Source organism: Ciconia boyciana, chromosome 1, assembly GCF_034638445.1.
Source record: "Ciconia boyciana chromosome 1, ASM3463844v1, whole genome shotgun sequence".
Taxonomy (NCBI): Eukaryota; Metazoa; Chordata; class Aves; order Ciconiiformes; family Ciconiidae; genus Ciconia; species Ciconia boyciana.
This window is the reverse complement of record NC_132934.1, coordinates 218,548,109-218,566,597: the sequence shown is the minus strand read 5'-3', so window position 1 is coordinate 218,566,597 and position 18,489 is coordinate 218,548,109. Positions and strand designations below refer to the sequence as shown.

General features: G+C 57.3%; 4 protein-coding genes across 7 annotated transcripts in view; 3 read left to right on the top strand and 1 right to left on the bottom strand.

Moving 5' to 3' along the window:
• Positions 1-4,857, top strand: part of C2CD3 (C2 domain containing 3 centriole elongation regulator) — a 51,664-nt gene extending 46,807 nt beyond the window's left edge. For 3 of the 4 annotated variants that reach the window (XM_072850965.1, XM_072850966.1, XM_072850964.1), the window contains exon 33: positions 3,982-4,857. In XM_072850965.1, coding sequence (XP_072707066.1) covers positions 3,982-4,116 — 135 coding nt within the window. In that variant the 3' untranslated portion in view covers positions 4,117-4,857. Of the gene's footprint in view, positions 1-1,647; positions 2,054-3,981 lie in introns of all 4 variants that reach the window. The other variant, XR_012040515.1, reaches the window with a different exon arrangement.
• A 2,086-nt stretch (positions 4,858-6,943) lies between these two features.
• LOC140648965 (putative mitochondrial transporter UCP3) lies at positions 6,944-8,789 on the top strand. The gene is made up of 6 exons (XM_072855503.1): positions 6,944-7,084; positions 7,235-7,445; positions 7,616-7,813; positions 8,182-8,283; positions 8,368-8,548; positions 8,684-8,789. The coding sequence occupies exons 1-6, from the start codon at positions 6,959-6,961 to the stop codon at positions 8,787-8,789; spliced, it is 924 nt and encodes a 307-aa protein (XP_072711604.1). The 5' UTR covers positions 6,944-6,958.
• A 1,150-nt stretch (positions 8,790-9,939) lies between these two features.
• Positions 9,940-12,227, top strand: LOC140650635 (dicarboxylate carrier UCP2-like). Its single transcript, XM_072859272.1, is given in 8 exon segments — positions 9,940-10,128; positions 10,808-11,225; positions 11,358-11,426; positions 11,429-11,497; positions 11,573-11,621; positions 11,623-11,657; positions 11,778-11,961; positions 12,068-12,227. Coding segments are annotated over 8 exon segments (1,074 nt in total). The 3' UTR covers positions 12,129-12,227.
• On the bottom strand, positions 11,322-18,477 carry DNAJB13 (DnaJ heat shock protein family (Hsp40) member B13). The gene is made up of 8 exons (XM_072850962.1): positions 18,190-18,477; positions 17,835-17,938; positions 17,355-17,516; positions 16,719-16,876; positions 14,037-14,150; positions 13,479-13,592; positions 13,314-13,390; positions 11,322-12,778 (listed from the first exon to the last, which is right to left on the bottom strand). The coding sequence occupies exons 1-8, from the start codon at positions 18,255-18,257 to the stop codon at positions 12,625-12,627; spliced, it is 951 nt and encodes a 316-aa protein (XP_072707063.1). The 5' UTR covers positions 18,258-18,477; the 3' UTR covers positions 11,322-12,624.
• Between the last annotated feature and the right edge of the window lie 12 nt (positions 18,478-18,489).

The window sequence follows — 18,489 nt, the reverse complement described above, 5'->3', positions numbered from 1 at the left end:
TGAACTGGCAAAGCCTGTTTTGGAGGCAAGGAATGGTGTAAACACGACATTTCAGATGTGTGCTCTCGAAACTACGCAGAAGGTTAAAACTGTGACTGTTTGAAACTGCCTGTTTGATGTATCAAAGGAGCATCTTAAAAACGCAGCATCGAGGCTAGAATGTCTTGCTAAACATTACATGCGCGAGGAATTTGCGTAGTTCAAAGAAAAATAGCTTTATACAGAGGGAAGTATAGACGTGTAGCTCTTTCCCGTAGCCGTATCCCAAAACCGGCAGTGAAGCTAAACCTGCAAATGTAATTTCATAAGGCTTCTGATCATCTGTGCGAGCTGGGAGCGTTAACTGTGCTTTTAAACTTCTCTCTTTTTGATTCACACCTGTGCATGTAGAATAGCAGCAAGGAGAGCTGCTAAACCTTTCCTACAGCTGGAAGCTCAGTTTTAGGAAGGTCCTTGGGATAGATACGTGCATCTTAACACCTCTGCATTGCTGCAAATGGACACAGCGCTATGAAAATGGGAGGGAGGAATATTTTAGCCACTTCTATCTGCAACAGCGTGCCAGGGGTATGTTTTCCAAGCACACCTCGTTTACTGACAGTCAGGAGCATACAAACTGCTATCTGTCGCCTCGGTGTCATCTAATAGCAGCAGACACCTGCTCTTCTGTCGTATTTTCACTTCTAGAGTGCGGTGCTCTTTCGGGGTATGTAATTGCCCTGATGGCAAAATGTAAGCGAGGGGCAGCATTTTCTGCAGCAGCCTCTCCGGCCGACCAGACCAGATCAGGAACAACTCGGTTTGTGATGGGCCCTTAGCTTCACCTGAGGCAGGAGAAGTACCGTGGCACCTCTGGATTGTGAACTCTAAGAACAAAGGAGAAAATTTCATTTAATTTCTCCTTTAGAATCAAATTTAAACATTCTCACAACCAGGGTAAGGTTATTTTACAGCTATTTTGGGTCACTGGGTTAGTGCAATCCAAGAAAAAGTCCTTTCCTTTCTGCAGAAATACTCAGCTGTGCTGCTGTCTCTGGTGGATCTGGGATTCTCAAGGCAATTTTGTTCTCTTTTGCTTTATCTTATCCCACACGATATGTTACCTTCCTTTCTGAGTTGCAGGACTTGCAGCTGCTCCCCCTGAAATTCATTAGAAATGTCCTGTTGGGTCAGTGAAAGCCATCTGCCTTTATTCCTTACATTCAAAAGGTGAGTTGCTGTGTCTCGGTTCCTGGCTGTGCAGCACAAGTACCCGTGCGAGGGGAATCGTGAGAGGTAGGACATGCCGTTTCGTGACCCTTTGAAAGAGGGTTAATTGGATGATTTGGGGAATTTGAGAGAGCACCATTGCTACAGTGTAAACCTGCTTCTGTTTTAATACTGCAATTAGCTCCTGCAAGCCTTTCACGTACAAGTAGTCGTGCAGACGATCTTTTTTAGGTACTTTAGTGGTGTAGCCTCCTCCAGGGTAGAACAAGGGCGCTTATTAGAGAGCAAACAGCATCATGACAGCTTGCTGGAAGGAAAAGAGAGTTTCTGAAGTACAGCGCCGGCGCAGAGAAGCGGCACGGGGTTGTCTAGCTGCAATTTGGCCAGCGTATTGGATTTAAGAGCCAGAATTTCCTTGTTTTTTTGTTTTTGTTACAGTTACAGACCTTCCTGGGCCGAGAGATGGGACGGTCCATACCGATTCTTTGCAAATACATAAAACCAGTGTTCAGAAGCGAACGCTGCTAGATGCACTGAAACCAGAAGCCTTTTGCCAGTCCCCTGAGCTTTCACTTTGAACATTTCTCTCTATGAACTGCTTGCAAATGCTGCACAGAGATCAGGGACCAGCACCGAGCCAGCGTGAGCTGGTTACTGTCCGCCTCCAGCCAATACTAATGTTTCAACTGTTTCATAGACAGTTGGCACAGAAAACAGCGTGGGAAGAATAAGCTAGTGACCCGGTCTTCTCTGGACAACCTTGAGCAGAACGTGCTGTCAAAGGGAGGTGGTTTGGCCAGCAAGCATCTCTCTCCGCTGGTTTTTAAGCTTCCAGTGTTGCCAGGTCTGCATTTAATCTCTCTCAGCTTCTTACGTTTTGGTTTAGGAAAAATCATCCTAGAGCAGCGTTAAGGAGAAAGAAAAACAAAGCAAGGATTCTCATAAATATAAATATATGTTTTTTTCAGTACGATAAACGTGGGCAGTGTTTTAAAGTATTATAAGCCAAAGCAATTTTCCTGGATGCAGTCTGAAGTCTTTTACTGAAGCCTTTTCCCATAATTTACACAATTAGCCGTGTGAAACTGGGTATTTAGGGTATAGGAATTTACAGTTAGCTTGTCGTAAGCCTTTTCTGCGCTGTTGGACGTGAAAGCACGTGAGCTGTTGGACGCGAAACCACGTGAGCTGTTCCCACCCTTGTCGTCCTTCTTATTAACCAGCCAGCCACCAAAACCATCGTCTTTGCGAGCATTGATCCGTCCGTCTCCCGAATCCGGCTGCGCAGCAGCAGGCTGGGTCAGCGTGTCTGAAAATCATCCTTTAGGAAATCTTGGCCTGTGGTTACAGCCCCTCTTGGTCTTGTCTGTTTGAATAATTGTAGCTGATGTTCAAGTAGCTTACAGCTCGCCTCTTGTGCTTTGCCCTGCCTCTAGCAAACACAAGCATACCCAGGATGTATAGATCAGGGTGTGTTTTTTATCTACAGGCTGTTTTCCCAGAAGGGTCGTCACCGGCGATGCTGTCGCAGAGCTAACATTCAGCGTGCTCGTCATCTGAGCCTGTAAAGCGCGGGTCACCAACCACAAGAAATCTCCAAACCCACTTATTCCTAAAAAAGCCATTTCCCTCCCCAAAGGGCGCACGTCAAAGCGGGGAGCGCACAGGAACGGGGGGATCCTGGCGCCGTTTTGCTTGGGCGGGAGCTGATCACCTTAGGAGACCTTTCCATCGCAACCGTGCCCAGCGGGGCTGAGCCCAGCTCAGACGGAGAAGCAGCCCAGCGATGTAGGTGAAAGGCCGGCCCGGCGTATCGGCTTTCCGAATCAAACCCCGCTCTCTAGGAGCCCTTCCTCGGCCCCGCAGCTAACAAGCGGCATGGCCTAAAACAGCGCCGCTTGCTTCACCCGGCAGCTGAAGCCGGATCTTTTCTCTCTCGGTGCTTCACGGGCACGAGCTGGCTCTAAACTCGCTGGGGAGAAATGCGAGTTTCTTTGTACGCTGAAATTATCCATCTTTAGTGCTACCGTAACATCTGGGAGAAAGCCTGACTGCTGGGAGGATGCATGCAAAGCGAGGATGATGATAAAATGCTTAAAAATGGTGATTTCCATCTCGTGGGCTGCTGCTTAGGGCTTCCCGCAAGTAGCTGAGAGTGGCCAGTCGAATTTGTCAGCAGGTTTGGATTTGTCGTGTAGGAGCCTTGCCTCTCCGTTGCAAGGTGGTTTGGTTTTTAGGGATCTGCAAATGTAAAAACAAAGTAAGAATTGAAAAGCAAAATTCAGAGAGTCAGAACCCGGTGAATCCACTGGTGTAATTCTTTTGGCTTCATAAAAGGCAACTTTGGCTGAGGGTAGATAGTCACAAATTGAGAGTTCGCTTGCCAGAGCAAAGCTGCATGGTTTGGACCTTTCCAATTCTGGCCTTCAGCTTTTGCTTTCTGCAGCACTGAGGAGGAACAGCATCGCAGCATCTCATCGTGGGTTGAGCAGGGAAATATTTCACCACCGTGGGGTTGGTTTTTTTTTTTCCAAACAATTGGAACAAACAGGTTTTTTTCCAAACAGTTGCCTCACAGTGTGCGGAACAAGAGAAAAACCCCTCCGAGGAGAACGGGTGCGCAACAGAAAACGCATCACGAGGGTTGTGGGGTTTTTTTTTCTGTGTATCCGACTTCTCGCACGCTGCACGACCCTGCGCTTTGCCGCGATCAGAAAACAGGCGCGGGGCAGAGCTGGCAGGGCCGTCACGTCTTGTTCCTTCTCTCTGCAGAGCAGAAGCGGAGCAGTGCCGGGCGGCATCCCGTACCGAAGGCCGAATCGTCCCAGGCCCACGGCTGATCTCTCGGAAGAGGAAACCAAAAGAATCGCCAGGATCTTCTCTGCTCGGCTGTCCAAGAAGGAATAGCGGTGGCGAGAGGCCGTCTGCGGCGGCTGCTTCCCCAGCCATGGCCTGACGCATCGACAAAGGCCGGGTCCTGCAGGGAAGAGGAGGTGGAAGCTGTAGGTTTTGGGCTCTGATTTTTAATTTGCCTAATTGATATATCCCGTTAGCGGGACTTAAACCAAGAGGAGCTGAGAGACCGAGTGTCTCGCAAGGGCAGGTCCCCGATGAGACTCACCGCTTCGGGTAACCGCTGAGCTGTTACCTGGTCTCCAGATACTCCATTTTTGGGGATTTATTCATGTGAAATTAATTAACCTTTTTTTTTTTTGCATCCCATTTCGAGACAGCTCCTTTTTCTTCAACCAAAGGATGGAGAACGTTAAGAAATTTGCCATCCCATTGGCAAGCGGAGAACTATTGCCTCCCTGCCGGCCTGTGCTCGTGGACGGGGAGGGAAGACAAGCTCCCCCTCCAGTGGCCTTTCAAGAATAGTTGGTGGGAAGCACAATTTTCTGCGCAATTTTCTGCACAATTCACAAGGAATGTGGTGGTTTAAATACAGGCCAAGCGTACTGTAAAATACCGATGTGTGTACAAAAGGGTTTTCCTAGAAATACGGAACTTTTATATTCTAAATTATTTTTGTACATTTTTATGTCGGGTACCTTTTGGATAACGGACATCGATGCAAACCGAGCTAAGTTATTTTTGTACTGCTCTCCCGTGTTTGTGTTTCAATAAAATTCCCCTGGTTTCTTTTCATCTGCAGCAAAGCCTCTCCCGCTTGCCAGGTCACGAGTTAACGGGCGGGAGAGGACGTCGTAGAAATGCTGCCTGGAAGACGGTGTGCCTGGGGGCACACGTAAAGGTCGCTGCTTTGCACAGTAATTAAATATCGCCGTATAGCGCAGCCCCTGCGGAACGAGTCGGAGCTCGGAGGCGAGCGAAGGCTCCAAATCAGAGCTGCTTTTCAAACCCCCCTTTGAATTCAGGAGTTAAGGAACCAACGTCTCAGTGCCCTTTTTTCCTCCCACCTCTGCAGTTTTGTTTTTCACAGGGGAAATCCTAACCCTGTTAATTCACAGCTGACACAACTTGTCTACGCTGGAGAGCTAAACCCGAGCCGTAAAATCTGCTCAGGTCTAGCAGATCAGGTCTAGCAGATGTGCTCAGGTCTAGCAGAAAACTACACGTCCCCTTGCCCTGCGCTGGCCGGGTGAGGGTTGGGAGGTGAAGGTGCCACGTGTCCCCCTCCCGAGTGTCCCCCCTGCGACGCACGGGCTTCCTTCTCCCGCTGCTGATCCCGGTGGCATCCCCAAAAATCCCAGGCGGGATGCTGGCTGGCTCGGGAACACGGTGACAGGGGAGGTGATGATGTTGACTCCTGAGTTATATCTCAGGCATGAGATAAACAGTTTCCTCCGGTGGAGCGCGGTCCAGCCGGCCGGGTAAACAAGGTGGCAGCCAGCTGGAGAGGGGTGTCGGGACCGAGCACCGGACGAGCTTCTGCCTTGAGCCTGATGGACGGAGCAAGGTGGCTTCGGGCTGTGAAACCAGCTCGAAATCCCTCTTGCGTGCAAGAGCAGAGGCTTTCTGCACATCGCCAGGGATGTGCCATCTTCCGCCAGCGCGTCCCTTTGGGCTTTGCGCGCGCGGTGCTGAATAGCACACGGGGTTAAACGCAGAGCTCTGAGAAAATGGAGGAAAAGGGGCATTTCTTGAGCTCTCGCCCCACCCTCGGCCTCCAGCCTTGTCCTGAGCCCCGTCCCTCCCGCCAGCGCCTTCGCCTCGGCTGCGGACCCAGCGCACGGCCACGCTCGAAAGGACCTCGTGGTTTTCGTCGTGCGGAGCGCGAACGCGGGAGGGATTTACCTCCGAGCCACGCACGTGGCCCCAGCCCTCGGGGTGCTCCACGTGAGCTCGGGGGCCACGTTACACCCTGCGGAGGAAATCCCTCCGGCGAGCTCGGCAGCTGCCCGCGATGAATTACGGCTGCGTGGTCCGTGCCAGGGGAAAAGGGATCTGCCCTGCCCCGCGGGGGGAGCGCTGGGTGCTGCTCTGCCTCCGAACCGCTCGCTTTTAAAGCCTTGGACGAGGGTTTTTCTGCATCTTTTCTCTGCATCTGCTTCCCAAGCGCGTTTGGGTTAAAAACCACAGCGAATCCCCCGTCCCTGAGGTCCCAGCGGCCACCAAACGGGCAGGCCCACGTTGCTGGGTGCTGCTGCCCCACAGCTTTGCTCCGATGGGTGCTGGTGGTTGGGCAGGACCCCCCCACCCATGCTTGAGCCCTGCAGGGGAGCAGAGGGCTGAAACACAGCCACCCCGTCACGGGTGCTGGGTGGCCCCACTCTCATCGGCTCAAATGCCAGCGGGGGAACGGGGTTTCGCTGTCACCCGATCCCCACGGCCGCTGGAATGTCCTCCCGGGTGCTATATAAGGGGGGGCCAAGGAGCCGGCTCTCAGGGCGATGGCTGCGTGGACGGGGGTGTAAGGCAGGAGCCGGGACGTGGTGCCGAGGTCCCTACGGTGAGGCCATGGGGGACCTGGGCCTGGGCAGGTCATTGTGGGGGGGGAGATGCTTTCACCGAGCACCCCAGGTTGGCCTGGGTGGGATTTGGGGGGGGTGGGCATTGGTGAATCCCACCCCAGCCCCGGGCTGAGCGAGGAAGCCCCGTGCCTCGGTTTCCCCAGGGATGCAGGCGAGGAAATGGGGCCAGGATTTGGTTTTCGGGGTTGGCCAAAATCAGCCAGAGCCACCGTGGCACATCGTCACCTCTGTCCCTAAACCGGACGCCGGCTTGAAGCCCTGTCCGACGCAGCATCAGGGCTCCCCCCCCCTTTCCTTCCAGCCCCTCCACCACAATGGTGGGTCTGAAGCCCCCCGAGGTGCCCCCGACGGCCGCCATGAAGTTCGTCAGTGCGGGGACGGCCGCCTGCATCGCCGACCTCTGCACCTTCCCCCTGGACACCGCCAAAGTGCGGCTGCAGGTACGATCTGCTGGCCCCCCCCAAAATCCCACGGCCGGAGGGAGCACCCCGCACCAGCAGGGACCCCCCCCCCCGCCCCAGCTCCACCCCAGAGCTGGCGGCAGTTTTGGGAGGGCCGGAGGGCAGGGTGACGCACTCGGCATCCCACAGATCCAAGGCGAGGTGCGGATCCCCCGGAGCACTGGCACCGTGGAGTACCGGGGTGTTTTGGGGACGCTGAGCACCATGGTGAGGACGGAGGGACCCCGCAGCCTCTACAGCGGGCTGGCGGCCGGGCTGCAGCGGCAGATGAGCTTTGCCTCCATCCGCATCGGGCTGTACGACTCGGTGAAGCAGCTCTACACCCCCAAAGGTGCCGAGAGTGAGTGTCCGGGCGGCTGGGGCAACCCAACCTGACGTGCACAACCCGCCCCAAGATGCCCCCTCCGCTAAACACCCTCCCCCCCGCCCCAGCCCAGGCCACTCGCCCTGGGGTCCCCACAAGCCAGGGGTCCCTGCAGAGCCGGGGGTCCCAGCGCCCGTCCTCTCCAGGCACAGGGCTGGCAGCACGGGTGCTGGCGGGCTGCACCACGGGGGCGGTGGCGGTGACGTGCGCCCAACCCACCGACGTGGTCAAGGTACGGTTCCAGGCCAACGTGGTGTTGCCGGACGGTGCCCGCCGGTACAGCGGCACCGTGGATGCCTACCGCACCATCGCCAGGGAGGAGGGCGTCCGCGGGCTCTGGAGAGGTAGGGGCGGATGGGAACAGGGATGGGGACGAGTACGGGAATGGGGAGAGGGATGGGATGGGGATAGGGTGAGGTTGGGGACCGGGATGGGTTGGGGACAGGCATGGGAACGGGGACAGAGGCGGGAATGGAAATGGGAACAGAAATGGTAATGGGGATGAGGAAGGGGCCAGGGATGGGGCCAGGGATGGGATTGGGGATGGAGGCTGGGACAGGGATGGGGCTAGGCTGGGGGTGGGGACAGGGATGAAATGGGATGGGGATGGGGCCAGGGATGGGGCCGGGGACAGCAGGGCTGCGGCACCCATCCAGGATGCTCCAAGAGGGGATGCGACCGCCATGCCCGATGCCACCACCCTCCTGCACAGGGACGCTGCCCAACATCGCCCGCAACGCCATCGTCAACTGCGGGGAGCTCGTCACCTACGACCTCATTAAGGACGCGCTGCTGCGGGCGCAGCTGATGACAGGTGAGGATGGTGCAGGGGGGACGTGGCCGGCAGGGCACCGTCCCCGTCCCCGTGACGCTCAACAGCCCCGGCTCTGGCCCGCAGACAACCTCCCCTGCCACTTCGTAGCCGCCTTCGGGGCCGGCTTCTGCGCCACGGTGGTGGCGTCACCGGTGGACGTGGTGAAGACGCGGTACATGAACGCCGGCCCCGGGCAGTACCGGAACGTGCTGAGCTGCCTCCTCGCCCTGCTCATGCAGGACGGCCTCGCCGGCTTCTACAAGGGGTGAGCCTCCGCTTCACACCGCGGCATCGCCAAATGTCCTAACCCGCGTGCCGCCACCGAGGCACCAGGCAGGGCTTTGGGGACCGCAGGGATGTCCCCGCGATGTCCCCTCCAGCGCTGCTTTTCCCGGCGCAGGTTTGTCCCCTCCTTCCTGCGGCTCGGCTCCTGGAACGTGGTGATGTTCATCTCCTACGAGCAGCTGCAGCGCGTCGCGGTGCTGGCCCGGCCGGCTCAATCCTGATCCCCCCCCTCGTCCCTCTCGTCAGCGTTGGCGAGTCACAGGAGTAAATTATATTAATTGCTGAAGCGGGGGGGGAGCAGCGATACCGCACGCCCCCAGCCCGATGGGGACCCCCCGGGAGGGACCGGCGAGATGGAAGGAGAAACGACGCTGTTTGTAGAGAAACGTGGGCGAACGGAGGTTTCCAGAGAGAAGTTTAGGGAGGAAGAAAAAAAATGTTTATAGGGCTTTTTCCAGCCAGGAAGAGCATCACTTCCCGGCAACGGCGGGAACAAGGCGAGCGGTGTGGGCAGGCGGGACCGGGTCGAGGGCCGGGGGATGCGGTGATTCCTGTTCTCCTTTACTGACGCTTCCAATAAACCGCCCCTATGGGGTCTGAGCGCAGCAGGGCTCCCTTGCTTTTTTTTTTTTGGGGGGGGTTAGGGTCATTCTCCCGACCCTGGGGTGCTGCTGGAAAAGGCAAACTCAGGCCTTATCCGAAAGCAAAAGAGGCGTTTGGCTTCGCAGGGTGCCGCGTGCCATGGGGGGGATTGGCTTTAGCGGAGATGATTTCTGTGATTTGGGGAAAAAAACCTGCAAGCATTGAAGCTGGGCGTGCGGGTTGATGGCCGCCTGTGCCACCCGTGGGTGTAAAGACCTATGTCATGGTTTAACCCCAGCCGGCAGCTAACCCCCCCAGCCGCTCGCTCACTCCCCCCCGGTGGGATGGGGGAGAGAATCAGAAGGGTAAAAGTGAGAAAACTCGTGGGTTGAGATAAAGGCAGTTTAAGAGGGAAAGCAAAAGCCGCGCACGCAAGCCCAGCACGACGCCCTATGGTGTGGGATGTCCCTTTGGGCGGTTGGGGTCAGCTGTCCTGGCTGGGCCCCCTCCCAGCTTCTTGTGCGCCCGGCAGAGCAGGGGAAGCTGAAACGTCCTTGACGAGTGCAAACATTACTCAGCAACAACTAAAACATCCCTGTGTTACCAATCAACGCTGTTTTCAGCACAAATCCAAAACAGAGCCCCATACCAGCCACTATAAAGACAATTAACTCTATCCCAGCCAGAACCAGCACAACCTACTGCCCCGCTGCACGTGGGAGACACCCCCACAGCCCCGAGGAGGGCTCCGCCACCTGAGAGGGGCTGTGCAGCCTGGATGCCACGGTGATGGCCGCGCCCAGTCCCCAGTCCCTCACGGGGGAGACCCTCACCTCAGTCCAACCTGCCGTCACCGGGACTCGAACCCGGGTCTTCCCGCGCTCCCTCCCGCCGCCGCCGGGACTCGAACCCGGCTCCTCCCGCCTCGGGGCGCAGCGGGGCCCCGCGGCCCCTCCCGGTCCGGCTCCGCGGCAGCAGGTGAGTCCCCGGGGTGTGCTGGGGACCCCCATCCCCGGGGGGACCCCCCGTCCCTCCCGGGCTGTGCTGGGGGGACCCCTGCACCGTCCCTGGTGATCCCCAGGTCCTTGCTGGGGGACACCCCCCCTCACCCCTGCATAGGGTCTGCCGGGGACCCCCGTGTCCTCCCCCGGGCAGCCCCAATCCCCTTGCCGGGGCTCCCCCACCCCATCCCCGGCTGCCCCAGGGAGCCCCTGTCCCCTCCCAGCAGCCTTGGGGTCCCCTATCCCCAGCCCCCTCCCATCCTCCTCCTCGCTGCCCCTGCTCCATCAGCCCTGAGTGGGGTGCAGGCGGGGGTCCCCCTTCCCCAAGCCCCCCCGTGCAGTCAGGTGTGTGCGGGGTGCCTGGCCCCAACCACCCCCACAATCCCTGCAGGTGGGGACCCCAACCTGCATCCTCGCACCTCCTGAGGGGATCGTGGCACCCACAGCGGGCAGCCCCCACCCCTCTCTTCCCCCCCTCCCGGGACTGGCGTGAGCCCGAGTCGTCCCCTGCCTCCACCAATGCTTCCCATGGACGGGCAAAATCGGGGAGCAACCAGTGCGTGGTCCCCCGGAAACTCTGAGCGGTGCCTAGACGGGACAAACACCCTCGATTTTTTTGTCCCTTCCTGCACCCAACCCCTCCTTGCTCCTCTCAGCCAGCCACCTGCACCATGGGTGGGTTCAAGCCCCCCGAGGTGACCCCAATGGCCACCTGCATGGCCGACCTCATCCCCATCCCCCTGGACACCGCCAAAGCGGGGCTGCAGGTGAGCCAGGCTCCCCTGCCCTCCTTCCCCAAATCCCACAGCCCCAGGAGGGGGCTGTGGTCGCGTAAAGCCTCTTCACCCCGTTTTCTCCCCACACGGATCCAGGGGGAGGCGAAGCTCACGGGTAAGGGGCCAGCGGCACAGTGCAAGGGGCTTCGGCACCACGGTGAGGACGGAGGGACCCCGCTGCAGCGGCAGATGGGCTTCGGCTCCATCCGCATCGGGCTGTACGACTCGGCGAAGCGGCTCTACACCAAAGGTAAGTCCGTGGGCGCTGCCGGGCAGCCCCTTCACGGGCAGGGTCTGGGTTCAGTCCCGCTGGGGTTGCAACTGTGCGACAGAGCACTTCAGCGTGGGGTGGGTGATTTATTCTTTTTTAAATATTCTTTTTTTTTTCCCCTCCCTGCCCTGTACTCCCTCCAGATGCCGGGCTGGGGAGGCGGCTGCACCACGGGGGCCACGGCGGTGGCCTTCACCCAGCCCACAGACGTGGTGAAGGTACGTTTCCAAGCTACCAGGGCACCGTAGATGCCTACAGGACCATGGCCAAGGAGGAGGGTGTCCACGGGCTGTGGAAAGGTGGATGCGGCCCCTGGGAACCCCTCCGGGCCAGCTGCTCCAGCACCGCAGCCCCCGTCGCTCTGGTCCCCACAGGAACGGCCCCCAGCATCGCCCACGGCGCCGTGGTGAACTGCACCGAGCTGCATCGAGGACGCGCTACTCAAATCCCACCTCGCAAGCGGAGGCACGGCCGGGGCTGCGGCTGATTTACATCCCGAGCATCTGCCCGGGGAGGGAGCCCCTGGGTTGCGCCCCTAAAATAATAGGGGCTCACACCCCTCCTGCGGCTCTTGCTGGGCAGACAACCTCCCCTGCCACTTCACCTCTGCCTTCGGGGACGGCTTCTGCGCCACGCTCGTTGCCTTCCCCGTGGACGTGGTGAAGATGAGGTACGTGAATGGCGCTCCGGGGCAGCACAGCAGCGTCAGGAGCTGTGCCTTCGCCCTGCTCAGAAGTGAGGGGGCCGAGGCTTTCTACAAGGGGTGAGTAGGGGTTCGCTACCGCCTTCCATCCTCTTCCAAAATGCAGTCGTTTCTGGGGTGGAGGCACAACGGGATGTGCTGACTCCGATCCTGGCCGCCCTGGCAGGTTCCTGCAGCTCGGCTCCTGGAACATCGTGATGTTTGTCACTTACAAGGAGCTGAAATAGGGCCCGATGGCCGTGCACGGCTGGCGGGAGGTCCCCTTCTGAGCCTCATGGCCATCGCCACCTTCCCGTGGGTGCCTCGCTCGCCGACACTGAAGGGGATCGCACCTGCCAGCCCCCCGCCAAGGAGAAAGCTGTAGTGAGCGCAGCGAGGCTTTGAGTAAATCCTGTGGTCTTTTCTTCCCTGGTTTTGGTCTTTCCCTCACCACCCTGCGCACAGTCACCCCCAAACCATCACTGTTCCCACGCACGAGCTAAGCTGTGAGTACTCCAACCCCCCCAAAATCCTCCATCGCCCTCCGCAGCGCTGTGGTGCCACTGTTGCAGGGTGGCAGCTATGGAGAAGAGTCTGGGAAGTAAGGTGGATCCGAGTCCCAGGGGAAACAGCCTCAAGGGTGCTGCGTTTTAGGGTGCTCGGTACTGGGAACAACCTCTAGCGGCTCACAGTGCTGGGTCCAGAGCTTTATTGGTGGGAGGAGAGCGGGAAGGTCATTGGCCCCTAGGACAGGAGGGCGCTTTTCAAGAGCATTTTCTTGTCAGGCGTGAGCTTCTTGGGAAAGCAGATGTTGAAATATATGAGGAGGTCACCCTTGCGCCGGGGGTCCCGGAGCAGCGGCATCCCCTCCCCTGGCACCACTTTACAGTACTTGGGGCTGCAAAGCAAAGGAAGGGGCTGAGAGGAGCCACGGGATGATCCCGACACGAGGGCCACGGCACCGAGCCCCGACGTGTCCACATGCAGAGCCCCACGCAAGCTTCTGAGCGGGTTTCTTAGGGCAAGTTTGCTCCTCCAGCTTCAACTGGCAGCCCACCCTCCTCTTCCAGCCTTGTGTTCCCAGGTTCCTTGCCCATCCAGTCCCCCACCTCACTCCTGTCTTCCACCCACCCATGCCAAGCCCTCTCCCTGCCTCTGCTACCAGCAACGCAACCCCAAACCAAAAGAGTAGCCCACGGTGGACATCCTCCTTCTCCTCCCCCAGTCCCAAACCTGCTGGAAAAGGTTTTGAAGCACCCCCATAATACAAGCAACGGGGACGTGCTTGGGAAGTGCCGAGCTCTTGCCGAGGAGGACCAGGCCAACGCTGAGGTTCCTCCCAAGCACCCGTTCACCTCCTTGGCCACCAAGCTCTGCAGAAAGGCCCCGTCCGACCGCCTGAGCCCACCAGCCGTTTGCCCCACGGCACTTACTCCACGATGTCGTTGATGGGGATGTTCAGCAGCCTCCCGTCCAGCGTCCTCACGTCCACCGTGCAACCGATCAGCGCCTGCAAGGCACGGAGCGGGACCCAGAGCTGCATTTGCAGCCCCAGAGGGCAAAGATAAGCTGGGGCTGGCTCCGTCCCCTCGCTTTACCTTTCCCAGGGGGATGGTGGCGACGTAAGTGAGGTCGTTGTTGGCTCTTTTAAATCTCGGGTGGAGTTTCTCTTGGACGACGAAGATGATGTCAGCAGGAATGACGTTTGGGCCCTAAAAATCGAGGAAAAAAAAAAAAATAAAGATACCTGGAAATGGTTCGGTGTAACACAAATTATTTTACACAGGGAAAAGTGACACCAATGCCTGTCCCTTCGTTGCTGCTTTCAGCTGGCTGGGGAAAAAGGCAAAATATTTTCTTCCTTTAAGGATAAAAATAGTCTTTGATAAGAGACTCCTGCTAAGCCAAGGGAAATCAGACTGGGTTTTGCAAAGGTGATGACAGGCAGAAAACCATTGCTTTCAATTATTTTTATCTGTCTTAAGGCAAATCCAGGCAGGGAGGGCTCTTTAGAGTGTTTCTGAGCAGAGTACCACTGAATTTCTCCATTAGCCATGCCACCGACTGCCCACAGCCTGCAGAAATGGGAAACCTGCACAGAGTGTGCGGTCGATCCCGAGGAAACCTGGCCCAGAACTTCACACCACGGTCATTACCTGGTCTCCTTCCTTCTCAAAGGTGATCCTGGTGCCCTGCTTCCACCCCGGCTGCACATCGATCGTTAGGATCTTATCTCTGATGGTGCTCGTTTGACCATCTTCATTCATCACCTGGGGGGTGGACAAGGGGATTATAAGAGCTGGGTCCTGTCCTGAGAGGTGGGACTGCAACCAGGTGGGAGCTCAGCTCTGCTCCAAGGATCACGACCCTGCGGTGCCAGACACGGCCACACAGATGGGGCAGGCAGCCCTGGGCAGCTACCCAGTCTGTCATAGAATCATAGACAGGTTTGGGTTGGAAGGGACCTTTAAAGGTCATCTAGTCCAACCCCCCTGCCATGGGCAGGGACATCTTCAACCAGATCAGGTTGCTCAGAGCCCCGTCCAACCTGGCCTTGGATGTGTCCAGGGATGGGGCATCCACCACCTCTCTGGGCAACCTGGGCCAGTGTCTCACCACCCTCAGCATGAAGAATTTCTTCTGTATATCTAGTCTGAATCTCCCCTCTTTTAGTTTAAAACCATCACCCCTTATCCTGTTGCTACAGGCCCTGCTAAAAGGTCTGTCCCCATCTTTCCTAGAAACCCCCTTTATATCTCAAAAGGCTGCAAGAAGGTCTTCCCAGAGCCTTCTCTTCTCCAGGCTGAACAACCCCAACTCTCTCAGCCTTTCTCCACAGCAGAGCTGTTCCATCCCTCCGATCATTTTCATGGCCTCCCCTGGACCCGCTCCCACAGCTCCATGTCCTTCCTGTGCTGAAGACCCCAGAGCTGGACGCAGCACTGCAGGGGGGTCTCACCAGAGCGGAGCAGAGGGGGAGAATCCCCTCCCTCGCCCTGCTGGCCACGCTGCTCTGGCTGCAGCCCAGGATACGGTTGGCTTTCTGGGCTGCGAGCGCACATTGCCAGCTCATGTCCAGTTTTTCATCCCCCAGTACTCCCAAGTCCTTCTCCACAGGGCTGTCATCCCCCCAAGGGACAACACAGAGAGGTGATCTGTGACACCGAGGTGCCCAAAGAGAGAGGGTTATAACTGCACTGCTCATCCAGCTGCGTGCGAGCCAGCAGAGAAGAGGGTGAGGACAGCTCATGCTCCACAGCAAGGCAAAGTAGGAGAAACTCGGGGCTGAAACCAGGAGATTGGGACAATGAGAGGAGGGATGGAGGTCACTGAGAGCAGAAAGGAGACGCAGTCCTTTTGTATCAGGAATAGTGTGGCCAGCAGGAGTAGGGCAGTGATCGTGCCCCTGGACTCGGCACTGGTGAGGCCACACCTCAAATGCTGTGTTCAGTTTTGGGCGCCTCACTACAAGAGAGACATTGAGGGGCTGGAGCGTGTCCAGAGAAGGGCAACGGAGCTGGGGAAGGGTCTGGAGAACAAGTCTTATTGTTGTAATAATCAAATCTGAGTATACAATTCACACAATGTTGGTGCTGCTATAGAAATCCGTTGTAGAGCCCTACCCTATCTCCATCGGAACTTAGACAATGTACCTTTGTCTGATAAGCAGGATGTGGCTGTCGAAAGCAGAAGTCTCACTGATGTATTACTAGCCGAGTTAGTAAACCATGAAGAACCGCTTAGATCTGCCAAAAAAGTAGGAAACTAGGGGAAAGGTAATTCTGGCAAGGGGGAGATCGCGACCACCAACCCCAGTTACACCACCGACTCAAGTGATGAAGCTGAAGAACAACTAAGCACGCGTACTAATTTACATGCTGGGCAAAGAGATTTTAACCAATCTTTTAATAGAAGAATACTGCATATGTATGAGGAGGTTGAATATGTTAATGCTTTGTGTATAAATGTTAATTTGAAAGCTTGGTGTGCTGTCTTGAGACAGACACCCATGTCTGGGCAAATATGCAAATAAATACCTCTGCTCTGTGCGTGTACTGGCATTTTGCACACCGGGTAGAAGAACCCTGGTTTTTTTGGACAACATTACGAGGAGCGGCTGAGGGACCTGGGGTTGTTCAGCCTGGAGAAAAGGGGGCTGAGGGGAGACCTCATCGCTCTCTACAGCTGCCTGAAAGGAGGGTGTAGGGAGGTGGGGTCGGTCTCTTCTCCCAGGTAACAAGTGATAGGACGAGAGGAAATGGCCTCGAGTTGTGCCAGGGGAGGTTTAGACTGGATATTAGGAAAAATTTCTTCACCGCAAGGGTTGTCCAGCATTGGAAGAGGCTGCCCAGGGAAGTGGTGGAGTCACCATCCCTGGAGGTATTTAAAAGACATTTGGATGAGGTGCTTAGGGACATGGTTTAGCAGTAGACTTGGCAGTGGTGGGTTAATGGTTGGACTTGATGGTCTTAAAGGTCTTTTCCAACCTAAATGATTCTATGAAAATGAAACTCTGGGAGCCCAGGAAACGCTGTGCTCCCTCTCTGCCCCCCTCCGAAATCAGTCCTGCCTTCCCACCAGCTTTCACATCACCTCTCATGCTGAATTCCCTTTGGCAAGCCAGAAGAGAGGAGGCTACCAGTTCAGATCCTGCCGGCGTTTGTGCTTGTGCTTGGTCTGTGCCTCTCCACGGCACAGAGTGCTGTGGTCCCCCCCCCCCCCCCGAGTGGGACGAGCCCTAAAGCCTCAGGCTGAAACATCCTACGCCAAAAGCAGAGTCCAGCCCAAAATTCCCCACCCTGGCAAGCATGATCCCCCTTCACCCCCACTGCCCCTACCCTGCGGGAGATCTTAATCTTCTTGGTGCAGCCGTAGAACAGGTCTTCAAGGGAGAGGTAGAGATCCCGCACGATCGGGGGGTCTTGCTTCATCGCTCCTCGTCCTCGCAGCCCCCCAAAGGGCAGGATCAACTCTGAGCCATCCTCGGCAAAGAACTCTGCATGAGCGAGCAGAGGGGGGTCACCTCACTCAGATCAGAGGCAGGGTGGGTCCCCTAGGGTCTCCTTATGGAAGCTGAGCACCCCAAATATGCCACCCAGAAACCTCCCATCTGCTTCTGCCTGGGACCACCTTCCTCCTCCAGCTGGAGTGTTTTTATCTTGCTCACATGTTTACGGCAGCCTCGCCAACCTGACCCCTCTTTTTGATGGAAATCCTCCAAGAAAAGAGTCACAACGGTAGCTGGGGAGAGCCGACAGCCTGAACATGCACCCCTGGGCCCCTCGCCCACCCGAGACTGGGGCAAGTCAGGATCTAACCTCCAAACACTGGGGACCAGCAGCACCAGAGGGACCTGAGAGTAGCTGGGCAGGGAAACATCCCCGTAAAGCTTAAAGCTCAGAGCTGGCAGTGGCCATGGCATCACAGCAGCCACAGATGGGGCCTGGGTCACCCCCCAGAGCCCCCCCACCTACCCGCAAAGGGGTTGTCTCCACCAAAGAACTCCCTGAAGACTTTGTCAGGGTTGTTGTGAAACACGTAGCCAACGGTCCAGGGGTTCTCGCCACCGAACTCCGAGGGGATGCCACCTTTGAGACCCTCTTCTCCAAACTTGTCGTAGATGCCTTTCTTCATGGCTTAGGGAACAAGGAGGAGTTGGGAATGGCCATGCTCTCCCATGCTGGGTGAGAGCCTGAGATCCAGGCTTTGCTTGGGCAGAGACTGGAGAGGGGGGTCCCCCACCACCTTGAGAACAGCAGATTGGGATGGAAGCTGGAGTACATGCCAGCAATCAGCCTGGCTGTGGGTCACAGAGCTGATGCCACCTCCCTGGGTGTGCCAGTGACCGGGGGTTCAGACCTCAGCACACCTCTGGCCAGACCAGAGACACTTCACCCCCGGTCCAGCCCATCCTGCCCCTAAACTCCGTGGAAGAGATCCATCTCCCCACTTACGGTCGCTGAGCACATCGTAGGCCTCCGCCAGCTGCCTGAACCTCTCTGGCGCCCAGGGTTCCTTGCATTTTAAAGGATGGTTCTTCAAGGACAGTTTCCGATAGCTATGAAGGGGAAAGGAGGGGAGAGCCCAGCCTCACAGCCAGCTCCGGGGTGCCAGAACACCCCCAGCCTAGGCTGCTCCCTCACAGCTTCTCCCAGGTCCTTCCCGCCCCTGCTGTGGAGAGCAGGGGGGAGACAAAGGGCAGCCATGCACGGGGCTGCCCCCATTCCCAACACCACTTCCCAGCCTCCCAGGCCGCTCCCCGACCCCGGCAGGCCCCGGGGCTCCCCCCACAAGGCCAAGGCCCCTCACGCCTTCTTGATGTCGGCGTCCGTGGCGCCGCGGCCCAGCTCCAGCACGGCGTAGTAATCCTGCCCCATGGCGGCCCGCTCCCCCGTTGCTATGGTCACCGCGTCGGGGGGCAGGAGGCACTTCCTGTCTCTCCCGCGCGGGGCACTATGGGAGCTGTAGTTCTCCCCGCGCACTTCCGGACTCCAGCCGCCCCTCTAATTCCCTAGCCACTGCCTCCCTCGTCTCTATTTAAAAAAAAAAAAAAAAAAGAAGAGTTTTCTTGAAAAATTTCTGTTCCACACAGGAGTTATCAAAGCAGCT